A 27,150-nucleotide genomic window follows, 5' to 3' on the forward strand; every position below is an offset into this window, starting at 1 on the left:
TCGTGTGGGGTGGCTGTCAAAGGCAGGTGGCCTCACCTGTAGAACCTCTGCTAAATTAGCTCTTATGTTTACAGTCAAAGTGACATCCTGGTGCATAAGAGTAGCCAGAGGCGGCTTCCCAGAGGGACTCTCTGATGAGGAAGGATACTGAGCTAGGCCTTGAAGGAGGCGGAACAGAGAGGGGCAGAAAGCTGAGTGCTGGCAGTGTGAGGGAGATCAGGATCTTCCTTATCAATGAGCATTCCTTTTTCCAAGCTCTGTCCTGTCAATTTTCCTATCTCACTGCCTAAGAGAACAGTAAAATACAGTAATTATAGTAGAAGAACTAATCTTATTAATTGAAAAATATTTTTAGAGGACAAGTTTTATTGAGTTAATAGCAAAGAGGGTGGCTGTTGAAACAAAGTTCTGATGACAGGTTCATATTAAAACTCACAACTTCTTAACATTCACTTCTTCTCATGGAACACTCTTCCAACACCTGCAGCTGATCTCATGGAATCATGGAATTGTTTATCCTGGGCCTTGTGTTCTATGGATTTCTGAGATGGCACAAATTGGCTTCTGCATAAATGCTTAAAGCCAGTATTAACTTGTTAATGAAGAAGATGACTGGTCACACATAATCATTTGACTTAGTTCTAAGGGTTGAGACTTAGGTTCAGTGAACTTCCTACTTTTAGTTTTAACACTTTGTGTGTATGTGTGGTGTATGCGTATAGGCAGGTGTGTGTTGAGGGTACGTACACTCATGTATGTGGGTGTGTGTGGAGGCCAGAGATTGACATCAATCGCTGCTCCACCTTATTTTTTGAGACAGGGTCTCTCACTGAATCTGGAGCCCACCATTTTGTTTACACTGCTGGCCAGCCAGTCAGCCCCCAGGAACCACCTGTCTCCACCTCTGAGGTTAAAGATGTATGGTATGGTACCTGACTTTTAAATGGGTGCTGAGGATATGAACTAAGAACTCATGCTTACACAGTAAGCACTATACCCACTGAACCATTTCCCCAGCCCCAACTATATCAGTTTTATAATGAAAAAATAAAACAATAATTAATATAAATATGTATGTGTATTTTGTATTATAGTATATCATGTTCAGGATGTTTCAAGGCATGCACACAATCTACTAAACAGGTTTTAGAAAAGGCAAACCCTAGATGCCAATCAGATCTACTTACTTAGCATTTTATCAGGGAAAAAATCCACTGGAAACTCCCTTGGTATCTAAATATCACATAAGATGGATTAAGAAAATCTAGTTTCCAACTCGGACAAATTTTCAGGAAGTTTTATTATTATGAGTAGACCAGAAGTGAGCTGACAATTATAAGAATCTTTTGCAGCTCAAATTTTCCTACTACAAAACATTCTGAAAAATCACTGTGCACACAAAATTCACCTTTTTTTTTGCAGTGTTTTCTTATCTGTATGTAAAAATGAAAATCAAAACCTTCTTAAGGGCTGAAGAGATGGCTCAGTGGTTAAGAGCATTAGCTGCTCTTTCAGAGGACCCAGGCTTGATTCCCAGCATCTACATGGTGGTTAAGACCATCTGTAACTTCAGTTTCAGGGGATCTGATGCCCTCTTCTGGCCTCTGCAAGCATTGCACACATGGTACACTTACATACATGCAGGCAAAAACACTCATACACATAAAATTTTTAAAAAAGATTAATTAATAAAAAATTTAAGGAAGAACCACAACTCCTTGCCCAACTACGTGAACTATAATTCTATATTATATATTGTACATAATATATATAGCGAAAACCCATGAAAGCAAGCTGCCTGTCTAGTAGTTGTCTTCAGAAACTTCCAGATTCATCAGGGCCAAGTTAATACTTCCAATAATTGCTATTATAGTATCAGGACTAATCTTGAAACAGAATAAAACACAGAGAAACAGGAAATGTTTATAAAGTTTAGTGTCCCGAGTAGAAAGTAAACACTGTAAGAAAGAATTTAAGTAGTTCCCCATGAAATTCTCCAGTTTTAGTCCAGAGCCAAAATGAATTGCTTAGAATGGAATCCGAAGAATGGCCCATGAACCTCCACAAGTAACCAAGCGAAATCTACTTCCTTGGGCTTCAGAATCTTCTAAAGAGGGAAACACAGATTTGTGCTGCAGATAAGGAAAAAATGAATAGCCAAGCCTGCTCAAATTCTTCAGCAGGGTATGAAATCAAGAACTCAGTTCTCTTACTTTGGTCCTACATTCAGTGGATGCTCCGAATCCAAAGAGAAATCTCACTACATCATTATGGCCTTGCTGGGCAGCAAAGAACAGGGCAGTTGTACCTGACTGGGAGAGGGGGGAAGGGAGAGGGAGAGAGAGGGAGAGAGAAAATGGTTTGAAGAGACATTTAGTGAAATTATATTTTCAAATAACACAAAACAGTATTCCTGCACATATACTTGTTAGCTTAAGAAGGGGCTACCTTTGGTCTGTTGCTATTTCTTGGTGAGAGGAATTATAACATGAAAAGCAGATTTTATTCGTGGTATACTAGGATGATAGTAGCTCCCAAAAGGATCAGATCTCATCCTAACTCAGGAGTGTGTCACTATCACTCTATATGGCAAAGGAGGAAATTAAGGATTTTGAGAGGAGGAGCCCATCCTGGATTTCCTGGCTCTCAATCCAATTACAAGTGTCCTTTTAAGTGTGAGAAAGAAAGCTCGCTGTTGTGGCATACGGCTGTAATCCCAGCAGTCAGGAGGCTATGGCAGGAGGATTGAAAGTTTGAGGCCAGCTTGGGCTACACAGTGAACACATCATCTCAAAAATCCGAACCAGGGGCTGGAGAGATGGCTCAGTGGTTAAGAGCACTGGCTGCTCTTGCAGAGGACCCAGGTTCAATTTCTAGCACCCACATAGTAGCTAACAACTGTCTGTAACTCCAGTTTCAGGGGAACCTGATGCTTCTTCTGACCTGTGAGCATTGCACGACATGAGTGCACTTACATGCATGCAGGCAATACAACCATACACATAAAATAAAAATAATAAATAAAATCTTTAAAAATCCAAACCTAGCCAAATCAAAGCAAATTTAAAATAAACAGAAAGTGAGAAAGAAATATTACAACAGCTGAAACATGGAAGGAATGGAAATGCCCATCTGTGGATGAATGGTTAAGCGAAAGGTACTACAGCCTTACAATGGAAGAATATTATTTACCTTAAAAAGGAAGGAAATTATGGCGGATACTGTGACATGAACAAACCCTGAAGATTTGTTACATGAAACAAACCTGTCCCAAAGGGACAGATACTATTTGATTCTACTAAGGTATCTGAAGAACTCAAGTTCATAGAACCAGAAAGTAGGATGATGGTGGCTGACAGCCTGAGGAGGGAGGGATGGGAACTTCCAGCTTTACAAGTTAGAAAGAGTTACAGAGATGGAAGGTGGTGGGTGGTTGCACAGCACCATGAATGTATTCATGCCACTGTAATTACACATTTTAAAAATGGTTAAGATGGTAATTTTTCCATATATTTTATCACAGCAAAAAATAAAAAAATAAAAAGAGTGGTGCAGAGGGATATTTGACAGAGCAGAGGCAATGTGACCATAGACACAGTGACTGGAGTGTTGTGGTAATAAACCACAGACCACTGCAGCACCAGGTACTGGAGGTAGCAGAGTGGAGATCACCCTGTAGCCTGGGAAAGGCATGTCCAACCTTTTGATATTGTCTCACACAACATGTCATCTGTAAATTTCACGCTCAAGAACTGTGCAAATGGCTTACCAACAAAAACTCATACTATATACTAGTTTAAGTAAGTTTATGATTTTGTGTTGGGCCATACTCGTAGTTATCCTGGGGTGCATGTGACCTGGGGGCCAAGGATGCACATGCTTGCAGGGCAATGAAGTCTTGCCTACACTTTGATGCCTACACTTTGGACTTCGGGTCTCCAAATCTCTAAGATAATTAATTCTGATTTTTTTCTGTCTTTTTTTGAGACAGGGTCTCCTTGTAGCCCCAGCTGTCCTGGAACTCACTATGTAGACCAGGCTGGCCTTGAACTCACAAAGATCCGCCTGTCTCTGCCTCCCAAGTGCTGGGATTAAAGGCGTGTGCCACCATGCCCGGCTAATTCTGATTATTTTAAGCCACCATGTTTATGGCAATTTCTTAGAACAGTCACAGAAACACATATATTTGGTGTAGTGAAACAAAAACAAAATCCAAAAGAATCCACAAAATAATAATTCAAATAATTTACTCAGAAAATTTCCAACTAGAACTCTGAGCAGAATGAGTTCAAAATATTTCTCAAAACTGGATATATTATTTAAAAATAAGTCTGAATTCACATTTGAAAAAATTTAATGTTTTATTTATTTGTTTTTATGTTATGTGTATGAGTGTTTTGCCTGCATGTATGTAAGTGCACCCATGCATGCAATGCCTGAAGAAGCCAAAAGAGGGTGTCAGATCCCTTGGAACTGGAGTTACAGGTGGTTGTTAGCTGCCATGTGACTGCTGGGAACCAAACCCAGGTCCTCTACAAGAGCAGCCAGTGCTCTTAACCACTGAGCCCTTTGATTCACATTTTCAATCATCCAATCATAATATTTTTAGCTTTCTGTATAAGCCTACTCAAAGACTGGCACCCACCATCATGTCACATGAACAAAACCACCACACCACTCTAGTGGCAATATACATTTTTCCTGTGCTATTGCTCTCATGAGGACTAGCTGGGAAGAAGAAGGTGGTCAGCAAGAGTAGGAGGGGGATAAGAGAGGGTAATGCTGAGTGAATATGATCATGATACATTACATACATGCATGAAATTGTCAAATAAAGATACTCATCATTGGTTTCAGATGAAACCAATACAATACTTCCCCAGTGGCAGGGAAAAGAATCCTCTTTCCAGAGCTCAACTGGGACTGTGCAGGTGACAGATTCTGACCCAGGCATGGGAGGCCGAGGAGAGCTTGTCCCATGCTGTGGACTATACTGATCAGTCTGAGACTTGTTCTTAAGGGAAGAGGAGCATGTGGGATGGGAGAGCAATGAGGCCCACCACTGCGACATAACATCTTACACCTTCCCAGATAGATGCCTCTACCTCCAGCTGTGTGCCCCAAGAGGAAAGGTGACCTGATCATGCCCATCGGAGTTTGCCATGGGTAGTTTTCTTCATGCTTCCTGCAGATTGGAGCAGGAAGCACTCTCCCACTGTTCTGTGACAGTGAAGGGTACCAGGCTCCAGAGGATTTGTAAATAGGTTTTGAATCAGAAAATTTGCACCTTCTTGAATAACTTTTAGAAGGTACCCAGGGTTCTTTCTGGAAGTTGTTTCTTTATTAAGAGAAAGGATTTGTTTTCCAGTAAATTTCATGATACATTAACTAAAAATTATGACTATATAGCAGTTTGAGCCAATTTTGGAACATATAAGTGATCAGCCATGTATATGGATATTGCCATCCCTAGCTAATAGGACTTAGAATTGAGTCTGGAAGGTAAACTAAGTCTTAAATGTATGTTCTGTATATGGACTGAGGCCCAGGGCTTCAGGCAAACTCCCCTAGTACTACCTATACCTGACAGCTTTAGTCAGCCGCTCTCTCTGGGTCTCTATGGTACCTGTCAGGATCACTGGTCTTCAGTTGGTCTCTCTAGCTAGGTTTTGTATTTAAGCTAAGAAAACAACGGCAGGTATGTTTTTGGAAAAATTCTGATGCTGAAAATGGATTAACAGTGTAACAAGGTGTCAGTCTGCTGTGAAAGTGCTGCAAGGCACTCTGGTCTGCTTCCACAACTAGTCAGTCAGTGGGGCCTCCCTTTGGGCCAGCATTTCTATTGCCTCAGGCTGGCCTGGGCTCAGGAAATTTGAGGGGCTTCCAGAAACTTTAATAGCATCATCATGTGAGACACAGTTTACCTCTAAGCCGAGTGTCCTTCAGTGAAGCCCTCAAGGGCTACTGTTCTCAGGGAACAGGAGTTTTCTTGAGCCACTGGTACCAAATGAACAGATGAATATAAAACCACAAGACCATACACTGACCAGGAAGCAAATGTCTCTCTCCTCAGCTGTTCTGAAGATGTTTTTGTACATGATGGACCTGCCCTTTGGGACACAATTTTTGGGTAAGCAGATCTGGACTGCATTGCTGTTATTAGAGAAAAATCTGTTTTTTGTTCTAAAACTAAAATAAAGACTGAGAGAGGGAGAGAGAGAGAGAGAGAGAGAGAGAGAGAGAGAGAGAGAGAGAGAGGAGGGCAATTTTAAACTACATTTCTAAGTGGGTTCAAACATTTTCATCCCAGAGGAAAATTTCATTTCAGCTGCCGAAGTGAAAAAGGCCTGAAACAATGGTCTAGTGTTAGGGAATTGCTTAAAAGAAGTTGTGAGAAGATGGACTGAATCTGCTACCTTCTCCTTATACTGCTTCTCACTAGACCAGCCTTGCTCCACCAAGGCTGTGGGCCAAGGGTTGTTCTTTCATGGTCTACGGCCAAGGCCTCCGACATATAGAGGGAGACAAAAGGGACTACTACATGTATCTTGGAACTTGTATCTGTGTGTGGTGTATGTGCATGTATGTGTACATGGGAGTGCACATGGAGGCCAGAGGTTGATGCTGGATTCTTTCTGCTATTGCTCTCCACTTCCTTTTGTAATGGGTTCTCCCACTGAACCTAGAGGTCACTGACTGGCTAGACTGACTGGCCAGTTAGCTCTGGAGAGCTACTTGTGTTCATTCCCTACCCTTTCCAGTGCTGGGGATCTGAACTCAGGTCCTCGTGATTCTTACACAGTAGGCACTTTACCAAGTGAGCCAGTACCCCCACCCCTGCCCCAGCCTTGTATCTTGGAACTCTTGACATCACCCTTAACAGGGATGGTGGGCCATCATGGAAGGATGGGGTATACTGGCTTTGTGAAAGTTTGGGTTGATGAATCATCTTTCTAAAATATATGAAAGGCAGATAGATCTTGGGATCCGGCTATATAAAACAAAATCAGGGGTCCAGTCTAGTTTGGAGCTGGTCCAGGACACCATCTCATTCCCGGGTCTGTGTGAAGTGAGAGGCCAGAATCACTCTCAGAATGACCAGGACATATATCTCCATAAAGCCTGATTTAACCAGGTCCTACATCAAGTTGGAAATATATGGAGCCTCCCCAGACCTGACCTCTGAAATGTGTTAAAGTGCCCCAGCCTCCCTGTTGCTACTTTAGATTGGGCCAAGAATGGATCCTCTGGTGAGACCAACCTCTCGAGGTTGGCCTGAATGGAGGGTGAGCACCTGCTCACATTTCACTCCAAAGCTCACCTCCATAACTCTTTGCGAGAAACTTACTTGGCCAGAAACTTACATGGCCAGACAGAAAAGTTCTTTGTAAACATGGTTTGGTGAGGACTGAGATGTCCTAGCAACTTAGCTTCATTGTGAATAAGCTGGTGAATGAAAATACAATGACATATGGGAAAGTCCTATAAATTCCATGGCATCTCATCCCAAGGAAAAAAGAAAGTATTTATGCCTGAAAATAAAAATACATTAGTGTTTAAGGAAAGTAGTAAGGGGCTTGGTTACTGGTATGGACCAGATATGGCTTGAAAATGTCCTCCAAAGGTTCACATGATAGAATCTGGATGCACAGTGTGATGGTACTGAGGTACTGGAACCTTCAAGAGGTAGGGCCTAGTAGGAGGTAATTAGGTCACTGGTTGGTACAGCTTTAGAAAGGATTAATGGTGGCCTCATGGAGTCATTAGTGCATTAGTGGCTAGTTAGAAAGGGAGGGTGTCTTGTGTGCTTGGTCACATTTATCTTTCCTTTTCTGTATCTCCATCATGTTATAAGGCAGCCAAAGCCACTTGTATCAGAGGCCAAACAGATGGAACTCCTCGGTCTTGGACTTTTTGCCCCCAAACTGTGATTAAAAATACCTAGAATCAGTTATTCTGTTACAGTAACACAAATGGACTGATGCATATCAGATACAGATATGTTTGATGATGGTTCATTAACTTAGGCATAGTAAACTCTGCAACAGGATTTACTGTAGGAGCAAAGCAATGACAACTCTGTCTCTTTATCAATTCGTTATCATGAAGACTTCAAATCTCTTAACTTGGTAATTTTTATTTATATGAACAACTTGACCTACCTCTCTCTGAAGGTTGATGTCTGCTCCTTGCAGAACCAGTTCCCTCACACAATCTATGTGGCCAGCATAGGAGGCAACCATGAGGAGTGTGGTCCCATGCTGGATGGAGGAGAAAGAGATGAACAGTTATGCCCCCATTACAGTAGGAAGTTCTGGGAGGAGAGACTGCAGACATCACATTGGTTTCACCCAGATGTCTAGAGTGCAAGATCTCTTGTGGTGGTAAGAGTGGCTCATGAATAATCCTATAACGCCGACTAGATGGGAAAAGGGAACTGACAAATTGCTGAGGCTGGAATTGTGCAAATGACACATTTATTGACATCCATTACCTTCAGAAACAGTCCAAGTGGACATCACTACTGCATTTTAAGCCAGCAGTGATGCAGCACTGTCATTTTATGATTCACACTAAATGATTCTTGAGCCCAAACACTGCTATTAATGCAAAATGAATTGAATGGGACTAGCTGATCTCTTGAATTTACAAGTAGTTTTTTATTCTCCGACAGTTTCATACATGTATACAATGTATCTGGATCATATCCCATCCTAAGACCACTCCCCTGTGTCCAGGCACCCCAACACATCTCCTTCCCACCTTCATGTCTCCTTTTGTTTTGTAGCCCACTGAGTGTAATTAGTGAATCTAATCAGTGCTGCCTGCTGAAATACTGGTTGATCTTGTTGCAGGTCTTGTGAAGGTAACCACAAATGCAGAGTTCATGCATGCAACAGCCATGTCATGTCTAGAAGACAGCATTTGAATTTAGAAGTTGTTTAAATTGTTTTTTTAGAGAGGGTCTCACTATGCAGCCTTGGATGGGCTGGAATTCCCTAAGTGGACTTGGGTGGCCTTGAATTCACAGAGATTCATTTGCCTCTGCCTTCCTGAGTGCTGGAATTAAAGGTGTGTGCCACCACACCTGCTTGGCTCTATTTTTTTTAAGGCTGTAATCCCATCAACTTGGGAGGCTGAGACAGGAGGGTCATGAGTTCAAGGTCAGCATGGGCTGCATAATAAGACCTTGTCTCAATTTTTTTCTAATTTTTATTTATTATTATTATTATTATATTTTGTCTTTTTGAGACAGGGTCTCCCTGTAGCCCCAGCTGTCCTGGAACTCACTATGTAGATCAGGCTGGCCTTGAACTCACAGAAATCCACCTGCCTCTGCCTCCCAAGTGCTGGAATTAAAGGCGTGCGCCACCACGCCCAGAAAGAAAAGGTTTTAACCCAAATTTAAGCATGAACATTAAGGAAGGGAGGAGAGAGAAAAAGAGGGAGGGAGAGAGAAAAGAATTTAACACACTCAAGTATGGAAGTGGGTTTCACAGAAGAGTGGTCTAGTTTTTAATTATTTGAATTAAAAAAAAAATCAGACCTGTATTTAGAAATTTTTTTCAGAATGATTCAGGTAAAGAAAGGCACCATGATGAACCGAGATTTCAGTACTGAGAGTTAAGGATCATGGAGACTAAGTAGTCAAACAATAGTGTAGCCTAGAACTTGTGGCTTACAATTACTGGACTCATTTATTTCATATTTAAAATAAGGTGTCCAGTCGATGATCACCAAGGTCTATTCTAGCTACAAGATTCAAGCTCTTGGACGTGGGAGTGTTGCTCAATAGCAGGATATGTGCTTAAGAAGCAAAGAAAAAAGACTCAAGGGCTTGAGATATAATACAGACCCTTCCAATTAAATTGGGCTTTTACAGTTTATTTTTTATGAATTGAAATTATACTATTAACCACTACCTCTGTATATTCAGTGCCCTTCCTCCCATGAGGCTGATGAGGGAGATAGTCTGCATATGAGAAAGACTCATGAGGTACATGGTCACAAAGTGAATTTTAGATATTTTGTGTTACTTCCATCTGTGGTCACTGACAGGAGGATCTTAGGCAGACTCTGAAAATTTTCAGCCTCATTTTTTTCACCTGAAAACAATATAATTTGGGCACAGCATAGTAATAGTAGATATTAATTAGATAAGTATTAGCTACTAAAATCATATTTTGGTAGTTTAGCAAATGTCAGGGCAACATCTGGTTTGTGTGGACCTCTGTGAATGGCCATGCTGGTTTGGAAAAAATCTTACTCATTTGTGATGCTGAATATAGAGGGTCAAGAAAAGCTAATGATAAGGATTACTCTGTGATATCCCATCCCTATGACCTCTGGTTGCCTGAACCTTTCGTAGGCTGCACCATTCATTACTCAGTTGAACTCCATCCTCTACAGTCTCCAGGACTGGAGTGGCAAGCTCACCATTACTAACTTCCTCCTGAATGTGAACAATTGTATTTAGACAGGAAATAGGAGACTCCTTGGTGCTATGGTCCAAATGTGTCCCTCCAGAATTCCCATGTGGTGGTGTTAAGAGACAGGCATTCTAGGAAGTGATTAAGTCATGCGGATTTGCCTTCATGAATGGGATTAGTGCTCTTATGAAGTAATTTGAATGGAGCTGTTGCCCTGTTCCACAGAAGGAATTTTCATCAGATATCCAATCTACAGGCACTTGGATCTTGATTTCCCAGCCTACAGAACTGTGAGGAATAAATTTCTGTTGTTTATGAACTACCCGGTCCAACATATAGCACCTTAAATGGACCAAGACTCTTAGTTTAAAGCACAATTTGTTCAAATAAGCTATGTATATATCCTTTTACATGAGAGGTAAGAAATTACACCCCCCAACTTATTTATAATCACGTCGTATTGCTTTCAAAATAAAAGTTCAAAAGTACCAAGCACTTAATTTGGATATTTAAAGAGAAAGACAGCTAAGAGACATGGCTCAGCAGGTAGGAGAGAACCCTAGTTCAGTTCCCAGTACCCATGTTGGGCAGCTCACAATCACCTGTGACTCCAGGTACAGGGGATTTGATAACTTCTTCTGGCTTCCAAGAATACCTGAGTGCATGTACACACACACACACACACACACACACACACACACACACACAAAAACGTCTTTAAAAAAATGAAAAAAAAAGTTAAAAAAATCAAATATTTAAAAGGAAAAGACAAAACCAAACTGTTGGGTTACTCTGTTTTAAAGAAAAGATGAATGAAATAAAGCGCTGCTTTATAGATTGTCTTCCAATTCTGTTCATGGTCAGTTGAAAAAAAGACTGTCTCAATAGAGAAGTATTACAGTATGCTATACAATAACATTTCCTTTATATTTATAATCTATCAGATTGATGGATTTTTTTATTCTTTAAAGATTATTTCATTTGATTTAAAAAGCATCTTTTAAAAATGAGTTTTTTTAATTTGCTTATTTTTTATAAATTATTTTTTATTGATTTTTTTGTGAATTTCATACAATACAACCATATTTAGACCCCCTACCCTATCTTTACCCCTCCATAGTCCCCCCACAAATTTTTATGCATTCTGTCATATGTGTTAAGGCCTACCGAACCAAGTTTATGTCCCCAAATAACCCTCAATGTGAGTCCATCCATTGGAGCCTGGTTAACCATTCTCATATCACTCCCTTAAAGAAAACCAATTCTCCCGCTCCTAGTAGTCATTGGTTGCCAATAGTTTCTTGGCTAAGGTTGGGGCTTCTTACCCAGTTCCCTACTTCTATGCTGGGCTTTTGTCTAGTTTGAACTTGCATGGGTCTTGTACATGCCGTTACCATTGCTAGGAATTCATAATGAGTAACTTCCTCGCTGTCTGGAAACCACTGTTTCCTCATGGTCTTCCTCCACCCCTGGCTCTTACAGTCTTTTTCCTCCCTCTTCTGTAATGGTTCCTGAGCCCTGGGTGGAAAAACTGATTTCTAACGGAGCATATATAAAATAGTTGTGGTGGTTTGAATGAGAATGTTCCCCATAGGCTCCAAGTATTTGAGCATTTTGTCCTTAGCTGGTGGTGCTGTTTGGGGAAGTCTTAGAAGCTGTGGTCATGCTGGAGGAAGCATGTTACTGGGGGCAGGTTTAGAGAGATTTTAAGCCTTGCTAGAGCTCAAGTTGCTCTCTGCTTCCAGTGCCTGCTTGAAGATGTGAGAGCTTAGCTTCTGCTCCTACTCCAGCCATCTGTTGCCATGATGGACTCTTGCTTCCTTGGAACTGTAAGCTAAATAAATTCTTCCTTTTACAAGTTACCTTGGTCATGGTGTTTCTATCACAGCAACAGAAAAGTAGTAACTAATACAATAATGTAGCTCCAAACAAAAAGACAGTGAAATACATAAAACATCTAAAAAGGGCTATAAGACTCTTGCCATTCACATCAATATGGTAAACTTGTATTAGATAAATAAAGGGAAAAAGTAAACATGATATAAAGGCAGCATTAATTTAGGATCCAGCCAGGCTGGACTCCTTAGTTGGAGTCCACCCTGGGCTACAAAACAGGTTTCAGGGAAGCCTGAAAATATTAAAAATCTAGGAACCCTAGATGAACAAATGTTACTAAGTCAAAGCTTTTATTGTACAGTGAGTGGCCTAGAGATTGTTCTTTACAATGTTGTTTGTTGGAAAAGTTTCAATATAATTACACTGAGGTTAAGAACAATTACCAAGAAAGCCCTAAGGGGCTGCTCTACATCCTAATGGTCCCCATATATTTCCTAGGTGATCCTGGGGTTTAATCCCATAGGCAAAGGCATTATCAGCCTAGACATCAGTCATCATTTTAAGAAACCATCCAGGAACCAAGATTCCTGCCACACAGAGGAGGCAGATGTCCAGCCAGGACATTCCAAGAGGAACAAAGGCCTGTACTGTCTCCACATATCTTCTCGTCCCTCAGTCACGATGTCTGAAACGACCATCATTTAGATGTGTTCCTTGGGCTAAGGAATTTTCCAATTCCCTTTTTGTTGCTGTGATAAACACCATGACCAAAAACAACTTGGGGGAGGAAAGGATTTATGTGGCTTATACTTCCAGGTCACAGTCCGTCAGTAGGGAAAGTCAGGGCAGGAACTCCAGGTGGGATCCCAGAGAATGCTGCTTGCTGACTTATAGGCCCATGCTTAGCCAATTATACAGTCAAAGCCCCCCTTATCTAAGGATGGTACGGCCTATAGTGGGATGGGCCCCCCATATCAATCATCAATCAAGACAATGCCCCACAGACTACACAGACTTGTCCACCAGACAATCTAATGGGGACAATTCTTTTTTTGTTTTTTTAAAGTCAGCTTTCCTTTTCTTTATAGTTTTACTGAATTTTTGTACATTTCATATACTACATCTTAATCATATTGGGACTCCCGCTCCTATCCCCCCCATAGCCTGCCCAAAGGACTTCATGCATGCTGTCATATATGTTAAGGCCTATTGAGTCAAATTTATGTAGCCAGATATCCCTTGGTGTGGGGAAATGGGCAAGAAGCCCCAACCTTAGCTGAGGAACTATTGGCAGCTGATCACTGCTGGGTGAGGGAGAGTCGATATTTAAGGGAATGACACTAGATAGGCTGACCTGGCTCCAGTGAATGATGGGGGAAATTCTTAAATCAAGGTTCCCTCTTCACCACTGATTATAAGTTATGCCAAGTTGGTAAGAAAAACTAACCAACACAGGAATCATCCCTCCTGAAATCTCCCAGTTAAAAGACATTTAACTTTTATTTGTTATTTATTATTATTTGCATATGGTGTGTGTCTTGGCATGCACATGCTATAGCACACATGTGGAGGTTAGAGGACAACTCTGTGGAGTCAGTTCTTTTAACTTTTGCATGGAACATGGTTCCAGGCATCAAACTCAGCTCATTAGGCTTGTGTGGCAAGTGCTTTTACCTACTGAGCCATCTCACCAGCTCTGAAATTTTAAAGAGGGGTATTAATTCATTAGTCAAATATATTAGTCTATTCATGGGAGCAAAAATTTTGCCCCACATAGCTGCTGGTAAGACAGAGGTACAGTGTGAGCTCCATGGGAAGGAGATGGTAGCATAGACAAATTAGGGCACTGGAAGGGCTGAGCGTGTCAGTGCTCAGAGTGACCCTGAGGAGCTAAGTCAGGAGGATGTCACAGGAATGTCAAACAGGGATGATGTGAAGGAAAAGTAATCACCCAAGTGGTCAGAGATAAAGGCCACAGGTGATAACCAAGCCCTATCCCACAGTGTTGCTTAGTGTGGGACAGGAACTGGTCCAGTGAGACCCCAAGTCAGACCAGGATGGCAGGTCACAGATGCCCAGAGTTCCTTGTAAGTCTGGGTTCTGACAAAGAACAGATGGTATGTTCAAACTGGGATAATTAGAAGGAAAACAAATAAAGAGACTATTAAAAAAGTGGTCTGGGTTTTGAAACTAAAATGAACAGTGTAGTTCTGGGAGTTAATGACTGTGGGGCTCTGAATGGCCAAGTTTGAAGGGGTAAAGGGAATGTAATGGCTCCCAGGACAGAGTGTGAATGTCACAGCCAGATGAACAGGGACACTGGCCTCTCTGACACTTTCGCCTCCATCCTCTGACTCCTGCTGATGTTCACACTGGTCAAACTCAACTGGAGGCCAGAGGAAGGCAGAGCTCTGGGGCATTTCGTATGATTGACTCTGGGACACAGAGCCAGGCAGAGAAAGGTACAGGATGGATCTGCAGGTTCATGGGGGCTAGAGCAAACTCTGCTATCCCCGTCTTGGTGGGTTTCACTTAGCAAATCTGTACATCAAAGATGAAAATGGCACTTCCTGTTTTGAGGAAAACACTCTGATTTTGATTCAAATCACAAAATCATTTTCTCTTCTGGGGTCCGTCGCCACTTCCTGTTTTGAGGAAAACACTAACTCTGATTTTGATTCAAATCACAAAATCATTTTCTCTTCTGGGGTCCGTCTTACCCCTGGGGGATCTGGAGATGTCTTGCTGCTAGGTGGTAGGGAAAGGGCTCTCTAGGTGGGACCTGCCATAGGCCACTACATCTATTTTAATTTCTCCTTCTAACTTGCCATTAAGTGTCTTTGTTTGTACAGATGAAAGGACAAGAGGCTGGTGAAGGCTTCAGTTTCTCAGCTTCTGTAAATCTTGTGCGAAAAGCAAAACTCCTACAGCCATTGCAGCCCATGTGTGCTCCAAATTACCACCATCTTCTCATTTTTCACAGCAGTTTACTAAATATTTTTTTTCTTTCTAGAACTTGCCAATTCTGCTTCCCAGTAAAAGTCCCTAATTCCCTATGATGGCTGCCTTTTGTTTTGTGTGTGTTAACTGTTCCCTTTCTGACTTCCCTAGTGTGTTTTTAAGTTCACCACTATACCCCAGGACTCTGAAAGGATAAAGCAAGCTAAGGAACAAGTAATGAGCACTGTGAAGTGTACTGGTCAGGTGGTCTCATGCTGTGGATGCAAAGGCATGCTCTGGGCATGCAGATACCATGTCCCTCCGTACACTGTCTCTGCAGTCCACGTCCACACGACCGCTGTTCAACAGCAGCTTCAGCAGGGCCAGGTTTCCCCTCCTCGCTGCCCAGAACGCAGCGTTGGCAAGCGGAGTTTCCTTCTGCAAGAGTAAAACCAAACAGTCTTTAAACAGAGATCAGTGACCATGGCTGCTTTCCATGCACATAGATAAGACCATATAAAAGATGAGTGATACCATGTGCAAGGTTGCTCCCTCTCACCACTGATGATTGTAAAATACCAGGCTGTGGGAAATGTTTCATTTTATACCAAACTCCCAAGCCCACAGTGGTCTTCAGAGCAATGCTTTGATAATACAGCACTATGAAAGCCTCACTTCCCATCAACCACCTCGCTTTCCTGCTGCTGTTGGGTCTTTGTTCACAGTTTCCTTTGCTTGAAATGAACTTTCCCCCATCCAACAAGGACAAGGCTCTGCCCAAATGCTATTTCCTTCCTGACACATTCCAAATCACATTTTCCTTGTAAGTAGAGAGAAGTTTCTCCCCATTCTGACCTAATTGAGGTCACTGGCACTTTCTCTGTGTCTTCCACACTTCCCAACTGATCTCAGATATTGGGGTAAGCAACCTTCCTTCCACCTATTCTTTATTTCCCTTTAGCTGGAACTTGCCAGGGGTTTTGTTTGAGAACAAAGGACCTTGGGCAGAGAATGCCATTCTGTGTTCTTATTCCACTGTTGGGGCAAACCAAGCTTAGGTCCTATCTATGGGAGACACAGGACTGGAAAACAGATCTCTACGAGGAGTGGTAGAGCTGAATCCGTTCAGTTTCCTGTTCTAAAACAATTTGTTGTTGCTTTGTAGAGAAGAGTACTAAAGGAAGGGACTGGCTAGAGACCAGACAGCTCTGGGGTTCAGCAGGCCATACACAAGTGGCTTGGACCTTAGAAGTCAGTGATCTCTTCTTGCTCACATGGAGGTCACAATACCTGCCTTGTTTTCCAAAAGGATGAGATAATGTAGATTAATTGTCTCATAAGCACCTAGCTTCTGTATAGCTATTTTTTTTCTGAACTGAAACAATCCATCTTAGAGGGAAGTTCAGAAGACTCAGGAAGTAAGTAAAACTTAAAAGGTTCAGGAAGCTCCAGAAATGTACAATATCAACACAGCCCTTCCCGAAAGTTATATAAGAAGTAGCAACTGCTGGGGAGAGAAGACTAGTTAGCCAGGCTGCCTGCACATTGTACAGGGAGCTAGCTCCAAGGGTACAGCCTTGCTGAGTCACCATCTACTCTGGGGTGGGCTTTCAGGGATGCAGCTGCCTTTGGTCACCTGTAATCTTGTAAGTCACCCCAATAAGCTCACTGGTTTCACTAAGCTAGACAGGTAGAATTGTTTCTTTGGTTTGTCCTCAGTGCCTAATGTGGAGTGAATAGACATGTGTTCACATCCCCTCAGCAACACTAACCACAGATGACAAGTGTTAGTTTCCATCACTAACTACTGTACTTTACAAAGTCACAATTAATAGAAATTCAAAGTATTAGTACCATTGTAGAATTCTGATGGTCTCAGGAAAATTTGTAATATTCACATTGTTTTATAAAAGAACTTTGAGGACGTGTAAAAAAGTTCCTCTAACTGCAAAGGCCTTTTTTCAATATGTCTTTTAAATATACACATGTGCCAAATAATGTTTTGGTCAATGATAGACCATATATACCATACCATGATGGTCCCTTAAGAACCTAATGACACTCAGCTATCTTAGTTTACATACAGATGTTCTATGATTTTATGAAATCATCTAATGACCCATTTCTCAAAATGTGTCTCTACCATTAAGCAAAGGACAATGATATGTTTGTGTAGAACATATCATCTTAGCTCTGGTTGTAGTTACCCAAAGTCAAGAGTGATATGAAAATATGTAATGGAAAGTTCCAGAACTAAACAATTCACAAGTGTTAAACTGCATGCTGTTCTGAGTAATGTGATCAAATCTTGCACTGTCTCTCTTTCTTGTGTGGGATGTGGAGTGTATTCACACTGTATAGAACACCCCCCACTAGTCATTTAGCCCCTGCAATGATCATACCAACTATGCTTGTATCCAACCAGCCCTTACTTAATCAGCCCTGAACAGCAAAGCTGTGATGCAATGATGCTGGCAGTTTCATTACAGTATGTTGTTGTAACTGTTCTACCTAATTAATTTTTATCATTAATCTTTTACTGTGTCTAATTTAGAAGCTATCCTAAGTATGTATGTGTAGGAAAACAGAATATATAGGGTTTCTGGTGTCTACTTGGTAGATGAGGGCTTGGATAAAGTAAAGACTACCAAACTGTACTAAATAAGTGCTTCCCTCAGTTAAAAAGAAAACGCCATTAATCTCAGCTACTCAAGAATGCCATCTAAAATGAAAGCACTGTGCTGGCAGTATACTGACAGCATTTGCTGGCACGAGGATTTTATTTCAGAAGTCCTTCAGGGAACAGAAAGACAGATACACACAAGCTAGTGCTGACATACATAGCTGGGTGAGAAACTGGCAGGGTGAGGAGTGATAAGTGGGTCACAAACATGCTTTGAATAGTTTCCTACCTCACTTAGGAGGGGAAAAAACCACTTCAAATTCCAGGTTAACCATTTGTCTTCCCTAAAGGTGTAAATTTATCATCTTGAGTTTTCAAGTCAAACTGTGCCATTGTGTTCACCCCCAGAGCTTTCTGCATTTGCACCAGCCTGGGCCAAACTTGTTACAGTTGCTAGTCACCAATGGCATCATAGCAAGGCAGAAGTTGATTTGGGGTAAGAAAGAGCTGGGTTCAAGTCTCAACTATTTTCCAGCTCTGTGATCTTAAGCAAATTATTTAACTTCTATTGAGCCCAGTAAAACGGGAAAATAATAATATATACTTTCATGTGTTCACACGGTGCGGACTCAAGAAAAGCTATCTATGAGTGCACAGCCAGAACTTCTTATACTGGTCCAAGCAATAGCTGTACTTGATCACTAGTGTGTGCTGGGGACAGGAGGACTGGGGAGTGGTTAGGGGCTAGGATTTTAGGTACAAGTTAACTTTGACCTCTGCTTATAAAAGCTTTATAGTCTAATCAGAAAATGAACCATGTCAATAGGGATCAAAGGTTTGTTACGTGCCAAAGGAGAAAGGCAGCTGCTTACGGTTAGGGCACAAATCAGAGTGATCAATGCTGCCTGAGGCTTGGCCAGTGATGATTTCAAATAGAAGGAATTTTCACAAATGAGTTTTGAATCATGGGTAGGAGCCTGGCTAAACAGGGGTTCCCAGGATTTTAGGCACAGAGCATGAGCAAACACTAATATGGCTTGTGGATGCCCCAGAATCCCACAAACCACCACATGCTCTCTAGGGTATGAGAAAGAAAGGGTATGTGCTTATGGGTGCCAGGGACCAGGGGACCTGGAAAGATCCAAGAATTTGGACTTTATCCTGAGGGGGCATTTGTAGGTAAAAGATACCATAAGTCTTGCATTTCAGAAGAGTCCCTGTTACAGCCTCTGAGGAAGGGGACTGAGATGCAGAGCCAGAGTTGACAGTGTCACTATACTACCTTGTAGAAGGTGAGAGATGTAAGTGCCTGAGCCATAAAGCACTGTGTGGGAATGAGAATGGGAGAAACTGGAGACATCTTAAGGACCTTAGGGGAACAGTCTTGGACTGTGATGTTATGTGCAAGAAAGCAGCAATATGGAGAGGGGACTGACTCTAAGGTTTCTGGGTCCAGACTGGTGGACTATGTTGTCATTTTTGAAAGTCAGAAATACCAGAGAAAGGACAGGCTTTAGAAACAAGTAATGAGCTCAGCTTTGAAGATGCTGAGTCCCAAGTGCCTATGAGACATCCCAGTAGAAAACGTTTAGCAAAGAAGAGGGTCTGTGCTCCTACAGTATTGAGGCCACACACTGAGTGGGGGTCAGGCATCTTGGGCTAATGCTCATGAAAAGCTTACTATGTGCCACTTGGTGTGCCGCTCACAGACTTCATTTAATCCTTATTGCAGTTCAGGGAGGTGAGTACTGTTACCATCCCATTTGTACAGATGAGGTAAGTGAGAAACGGCAAGCCAGGCATCAGAGTCAGGCAGGCTGCTGCTCGATGCTGCCTTTTTTGTTAACTACCACACTGTTCTGCCTCCCACAAATTCTTCAGTAGACAGCAAGGAATAAGGCTTCAGTGACCTCCAATGATCTTCTTCCCAACTCCCTTCCAAGCTCCTCTCTTGCCAATGGAAAGTTTCCCCTACTTTCCTCCTGTAGTGGAGTCTACAGAAATCATGATCCCTGGATAACTTCCAAGTCTCCTCTGGGTATAATATGCAGAATCATAGGTGTGCAGAGGGGCAGACGAGTCTTTAGCCTTTAAAGGAGACACTGCTTCTCTCTCTTCTACTCTCCCTCCATCCCGGGCTTCCCAACCACAGCCATACACTATAAATCTGTTAAAAAATAAAATGAAATCAATTGCCAGTAGATCCTCAGCTAGGGCTAGGGCTTCTCGTTCACCTCCTTCCTCCATTCTGGGTTTTTGTCTGGCTTGGACTTGCATAGGTTTTGAACATACTGTCAGAAGTGTTGTGGGTTCATAGTACAACTGTCCTGTTGGGCCCAGAAAACATGGTTTTCTTATATTCATCTACCACCTCTGGCTCTGACAATCTTTCCGCCCCATCTTCTGCAATGATTCCTGACATTCTATTTCAAATGGGTAAATTATATGATACGTTGATACATTCAATTTTGTTCATTACATTCAGTTTTGTTCATTTATTTTCCTGTGGCTTATCTAGGCCATTTAAACTGGGTAGTGAACTGGAGTTCAATATGAAATAACTTATGTTTGGGGATAGGGACAAAGTACGCAGGTTCCTGTACTTCTGGCTCATATGTGACTGACTTCGGTTATGATGCTGAAACACAGCACATTGAGATACTTGACCTTCCTGGCTAAGACTTGCTCAAGAAAGATCCAGATATTTCTGTTTTGTTGATAGTGATGCTTTCTCTAATTGTAAACTTCCCCCATCCCTAGCTGTGTAAGGCTTTTGGCAACTTTGGCCCTGAAGAATAAGGCCTTAGTTTCAAGTACCTATGGGACATCCACATCAGAAAGTCAAAAGCCAATGTAATGAAATCCATGGAGTTTTTTTTTTAAACACAAAAAGCTCAGTCTTGAATGTATTTACTGTTCCTTAAATAACAATTCTAATACATGTCTATGCCTTTAGAACAAATTTGGAATTACCAGTTAGGAAAGAAGATTCCAGGAGACAAATTGATACCAGAGGGAAGTGACTGCTAACAGGGCTGGGCATGGAGCTCAGTGGTAGAGAGACTGTTTACCATGTGCAAGGCCCTGGGTTGAAAATGAAGTGGCTGCTGGTGGCAGGTTGAAGCCAGAGCAAGTAGATGCAAAGGGGTCCATGAGTTTCAGATGCACACCGCCCACACACAGTGATTCTGAATCATCATGAACATAAACTGATGTATAATGCCCTGCTTACTCCCTCACAGACACATCCAGCAACGCTGAACCTTTTTACATGGGCTTTGGAAACTCAGAGACTTAGAAATGTTGGTTGTTGGGGGCATGAAAATAAAAAGGTTAATCCATGGCTCGCAAGTTAAAGTCAAGAAACACTTAATAAAACAGCTACAAAACAATGTTTTGGGGGCTGGAGAGATTGCTCAGTGGTTAAGAGCACTGGCTGCTTTTGCAGAGGACCCAGATTAGATTCCCAGCACCCATATGGCAGCTAACAATTGTCTGTAGCTCCAGCTCCAGGGAGTCTAATGCCCTCTTCTGACCTTGGTGGGCACTGCCTGACATGGGTACACTTATATACATGCTGGCAAACACTCATACACATACAATAAAAATAATAAAATATTAAGAAACATAACATTTTGTCAACTTTATTGATAAATTTGGCATCATAAAATATTTCTAGTTCCCTGTCTAGAACTTGTAATGCTAATTACTCTTGCCTTTACTTTTCCTTCACACACACCAAAAAGAGTTACGCAAAAAAATTGAATTTTTATCACTATAAGGTACCAAGATGTTTCAATTAAAATGCCTGTAAGACCATAAAAAAATATTGTGGCCATGTGAAAATAATATGTGGGGTTGACTTTTTCACTGTACACAGAGCTTCTGAGTATAGGAGACAAGAGCAGGAAAAAAAATCACAGACTAATGATAAATTAGTCATAAAGAGTTTAAAAAATAAAATATCATAAAATCCCCCTAAATCTAAAGTATCTACTATCACTGTGGGCTGTTAGGTGCATTTTAATGTCAGATATGATGGGAAGCAGGTGGAAGTATTGCTAATATAAGTCTTGATTGGCCTGAAACTCTGGTCCCTTCCCTCCAAACCTTCCTTCTGCATCTTCTAGAACTCCATTCTATTCTACTCCATGGCAATTCTGTTCCTCTTCTTACCTAGCACAGAGCTCTCCTCTCTTCCTGCTTCAATGTCCCTAGTTCCTCTTTCTGGTGAAGGCATGATCCTCTCTCACACCAGCACAAAATGCACCTAGCTGCTTCTAGACCCCCTTCAGATGCACAGATCACTGCTCCTTTAAGACTCAAGCCATCCCACCATCTAATCCTCTACCTCACTTCACCTAGTAGCTGCCGCATAGTCATTTTTTCTTATTCACTGAAAAAGTTGGCACGTAGCCAGTCAGCTTCCACACACGCACGTGCGTGTGTTCGCCTGTGTGCAGGTGCATGTGTGTGCACATGCATATGGAGACTACAGAAGACAACCTTGGCTGTCATTCCTCAGATGTCTTCCACCTTGTTGAAACAGGGTCTTTCATTGGTCTGGAGTTCCTCAAGTAGGTGAGGCCGGCCGGACAGCAAGCCTCAGGGATCTGCCTGTCTCCACTTCCACAGTGCCACTATGCAGGTGCCACTATGCCTGGCTGTGGAATCAAACTCAGGTTCTCCTCATCCTTACAAGGCAAGCACTTTATCAACTGAGCTATCACTCCAGTCCAGGAACTTCCTTTCTACTCACCCCCCAAATCTTGAACTCATCCTGACCTTCATTTCATAAAACATCAAGGGAAGTTCAACTTCCTCTCTCCTTTTATCTCCATGGGAGAGGTGGATCACAGATTTCTAGCTAATCCTCCTAGCTAATGGAAGTCCTTCCTGTTAGGTCACTGCTTCTCCTCTCCTGGAGAATTCAGTCACACAGTTGCAGCTGTCCTTCCTACTCCCAAACATCCTAGACACACCTCATTAGCATTTTAAAACACATTTTAATTGAGATGTAATTTGCATAATGTGGTGGTTTGAATGAAAATGTCCCCCATAGGCTCCAAGTGTTTGGACATTTTGTCCCTAGCTGATGGTGCTGTTTTGGGAGGTTTTAGAAGGTGTGGCTACCCTGGAGGAAGCATGTCACTGGGGGTGGGTTTAGAGAGTTCTTAAGTCTTGTTGCTCTCTTGTTTCTTGTGCCTGTGGGATGATGTAAGAGCTTAGCTTCTGCTGCTTCTGCTCCAGCCTCCTCCAGCCGCTTCCAACCACCACGCCTCCCTGCCATGATGGACTGTAATGCCCCTGGAACCCTAAGCTCAAATAAACACTTCCTCTAATATATAACTAATCCTTTCAAAAGAATTTGATGGGTTTTGGTATATATCCATTTTCAGAACATTTTACCATCCCCAAAAGAACCTTCATACCCCTTTATTGTGTCTTTATACTCATTAACTATCACTTCCTTTCCCCAGACCCTTACAATCACTACTCTACTTTCTGTATCTATGGATTTATCCACTTTAGAACTTCATATAAACAGAATCATACAACATGTGGCCTTTTGTGTCTGCTTTCTTTCACTCACTGTAGTCCAAGGTTCATATGTTGCAGCATGTATTCACGTTTCATTCCTTTAATGGTAGAATAATCATATTATAAAGTTACTTTTTGTGTCACTGCCACAAAACACCTGACAGAAACAACTTAAGGGAGGACATATTTTGGTCCTTTTAAGAAGAGACACTAGAGCTTTCTCTCCTTATGGAGGAATCAGATGGCTGGTGGCAAGCTTCAAATCAGGAAAAACCACATTGGACAGCAAATCTGCCAGCACCTTGATCTTAGACTTCCCAGCCTCTAGAACTTGAGAAAAAGTATCTTTGTTTAAATTCCCCAATTTGTTATTTACAATGCAAACTGTATCATCAGTTGATAGACATTGGGATAGGTTCCATTCTTGGGCTATTATAAATATCATTGCTATGAATGGGTACACACGTTTTTGTGTGAATATATTTTCATTCTGTCAGACATACATCTAGTCTTAGAATCACTAGGTAAGGTAGAAATTCTGTTTTAAACTTTTTGAAGACAGACCAGACTTTTAAAAAATGACCACATCAGGGCAAAGGAGATGTCTCAGAGGTTAAATCACTTGCTGTAAAAGCTTAAGGACCAGAGTTGGCTCTCCAAAAACACATGTAAATGCCAGGTGGGTGTGGCAACCAGCCTGTAATTCTAGCCTTGGAAAGCTGAGACCGGGATTCCCCAAAGCAAGCTGACTTGCAAGACTAACCATATCTGACAACTCTGGGTTTGACTGAGATACTCTGCCTCATTGAATATGGTGGAAGATTGATCAAGGATGATTTCCAACTCAATCTCAGGCCTCGACATGCATGAGGCCATAGGTACACACACCCATACATGTGCACCCACACATATGCAAAAACATGCATATATTCACATCACACACATGAAAAATGGAAAAATAAAATAAAAATTACCATATCGTGTTATATTTCGCCCAGCAATGAGGGTTCCAATTTCTCCACGTCTGCCAACAACACTTGTTATTTCCTTGCCAATTAGTCATCCTGGTGGGGGTGAAGGAGCATCTCAACACGGTTTTGATTTGCATGTTCCCGATGGCAAATGATGCCGAGTACCTTCTCAGGCCCTTATTGACCATCTATACATCTTAGTGAATTGTCTATTACTATTTAAAGATGCTCAAGTTTCTATCATCATAAACAAACCCTTGTCAACTCTGGATCCCAGCTGTAGTCATTGTCTTAAAACAAAACAAAACAAAACAAAACAAAAGAAACCTCATTTGTTGCAGAATTTCTTTAAAGAGTTCCCTATACTTGTGGGTTCTACTCAGTCTCTTTACACGATCTTGCAATCTGGCTCTTGGCAAGGTCACCAGTGGATGCTTTGTTGTTGAATCCAAAGGCCTTTTCCATTCTTAGCTCAATGCCCCAGGTGGCATTTCATGCTAAGGTCCTCTTTTTTCCCAAATGACTAGAAATCCTTGGCTTGAGTGACAGCATCTGCTTCTGATTTTGCTCATCCACCCCTAGTTTGTTCTCCTCTCACTGGGCTTCTCTTAGTCTACTCATTCTTTTCTTTCCTTTGTGTGTGTATGTGTGCACATGTGTGTGCGAGCAAGTGTGCTCTCTGTGCAGAGGTTGATGTCCGCACCTTCCTCTATGGATTGCCACTTAATTGGGACAGGGTCTCTCACTGAACCTGGAGATCATTGTTTCAGCTGGACCAACTAGCCAGGGAGCCCCTGGGATCTGTATGTCTTTCCCCATCTCCATCCCTAGAACTGGGGTTACATGCAGCAAGTGTAGCTTCTGCATGGGTACTGGGAATCTGCACTCAGGTCCTCAAGCTTGCACAGCAAGCACTTACCACTGAGCCATCGCCCCAGTCCTTCATTCGTAAGCCTTGATCCTCTTCACTGAGCAATTCCCATGGGTTCAATTAGCACATAATTCTGCCAACTCCACAATCTCATCTTCTCCATCTGCTAAATTCCTACTCTGGGTATCTGTCTCATCAGCACCTGTACTTGAATTCCCATCCATCCTCAAACGTTATTCCAAACCAAACATTTCACCTTACTCTCTCTTGCTTTCTTTACTAAGTGACCAGTATCAGTTACTAAATTCTGCCAGTTTATACCAATCTTAAATCACTCCTACTTCCTTTCATTCCCGGCCACCCCGCCCACGCCCTGGTCCAGCCTATTTCTTAAGGAGGCAACCACAACATCTTCCTGGTTGGTCTCTTTACGCTGCCTCTTCTACAGCTGTAGCCAGTGTCTAACATGCAGACCTCACCCTGTCATTCCTCGGCTCACAGGAGTTACTGTAAGAGATGGGGCCATTAAGTTTCCCGTTGCAAACAGTGGGAGGGGGATTTAACTCCTCTATACCTGTACTGCCTCATCTTAAAAAAAAAGTTGAGCCACTTAAGAGCATCACCCCAAAGGCCTTCCTGAAGACTCGCTCAGCCTGGCAGATTTAAAATGCTCAATCCATTTAACTATTCTTTTTATTAAAACCTTCCAGCCGAGGCCAAATCAATGAATCCCACTTTCATCCTCAAACGTAGGGACTAAATGGAATGACGTTAATGAACTCTTCTTTTTTTAAAAAAAGAGAAGCATCCTTTGGACGGTGAAACCTGGGGATCAAATGCACTTCCGCTGTGCGGATTAAGTGCTCTGATGAGGATGCGGAGGGCCAGGCTGGGGATGCTGTGGTTGCGGGAAAGCGTCGCCGGCCTCCCGTGACCTGTTACCATGGCGACCGTGCCCGCCGCCCCGCGTGGCTCCCTCGGCCCCCAGATGAAAGTGCGGAAAGCCGCGCGCGCAGCCGGTCCCGCACTCCGCGGAGGGCCGGGCCCCTCTTACCCGCCTCCCCGCCCCCGCCCCGACCGGCGGCGTCCTTCCGCTCACCTTGAAGGACATGCTGCACATGTCCGCGGCCGCCCTGCCGCGCCTCGCTCCCGCACCCGCCACCTTCTTCAGAGCGCCCGCGCGCTCCCGCCAGGCGGGCGGAGGATGATTGCCAGCGCCACGGGCTCCAGAGAGCGCGGGCGGGAGGGGCAGGGAGGGCCGCGCAAGGCCGCACGCAGGGGCCGCCATGGCCGCGCGCGCGCACTGCTCCCTGTCCCGCGGACACGCTCCATTCGCGCGCACACGAGCTCCGCATCTCCTGTGCGCTGCTGGCAGTCAGCACAGGACACTCTCCACTCTCGGGTCACGCTCCACACACAGCTTCCCGCGCAAAGCTCATGTCACACTCCACACACAGCTTCCCACGCAAAGCTCATGTCACACTCCACACACAGCTTCCCATGCAAAGTTCTCCTGGTCACACTCCACACACAGCTTCCACACACAAAGTTCGAGTCACACTCCACACACCACTTCCCATTCAAAGTTCATGTCACACTCAACACACAGCTTCCACACAAAGTTCATGTCACAGTCCACACACAGCTTCCACACACAAAGTTCTCCACACTCATGTCACTGACCCACAGATCTTACACAGTCACATTCCATACGCAATGCCAGATCACACACCACACACAGGTTCCACACGCAAAAAGGAACATGTGCCTTACACACGGCTTCTGCATATGAAGTTCTCCACACTGAGCTCATACACCCATCTCCCATGTACATCCACACTCAGATACACTCCCCACCCCACACTTCTTGACATCTCACTTTGGTGCACACACACGCACCCTGCACTGGGTGATGCTCAACCTTCATTACAGCCTGGA

The 27,150-nt window shown here is 42.8% G+C and overlaps 1 protein-coding gene across 3 annotated transcripts in view; it reads right to left on the minus strand.

Annotated features, from left to right (window-relative positions):
* The window catches only part of Ankrd29 (ankyrin repeat domain 29), a 54,643-nt gene extending 28,105 nt beyond the window's left edge, over positions 1–26,538 (minus strand). For 2 of the 3 annotated variants that reach the window (XM_029570703.1, XM_029570702.1), the window contains exons 1-3: positions 26,312–26,538; positions 15,534–15,644; positions 8,163–8,261 (exon numbers count right to left, since the gene is read on the minus strand). In XM_029570703.1, the coding sequence (XP_029426563.1) occupies positions 8,163–8,261; positions 15,534–15,644; positions 26,312–26,500 (399 nt within the window). In that variant the 5' untranslated portion in view covers positions 26,501–26,538. Of the gene's footprint in view, positions 1–2,213; positions 2,313–8,162; positions 8,262–15,533; positions 15,645–26,311 lie in introns of all 3 variants that reach the window. The other variant, XM_008847615.2, reaches the window with a different exon arrangement.
* Positions 26,539–27,150: the final 612 nt, after the last annotated feature.

This window comes from Nannospalax galili, unplaced genomic scaffold, assembly GCF_000622305.1.
Source record: "Nannospalax galili isolate Female #2095 unplaced genomic scaffold, S.galili_v1.0 scaffold162, whole genome shotgun sequence".
In the NCBI taxonomy this organism is placed as follows: Eukaryota; Metazoa; Chordata; class Mammalia; order Rodentia; family Spalacidae; genus Nannospalax; species Nannospalax galili.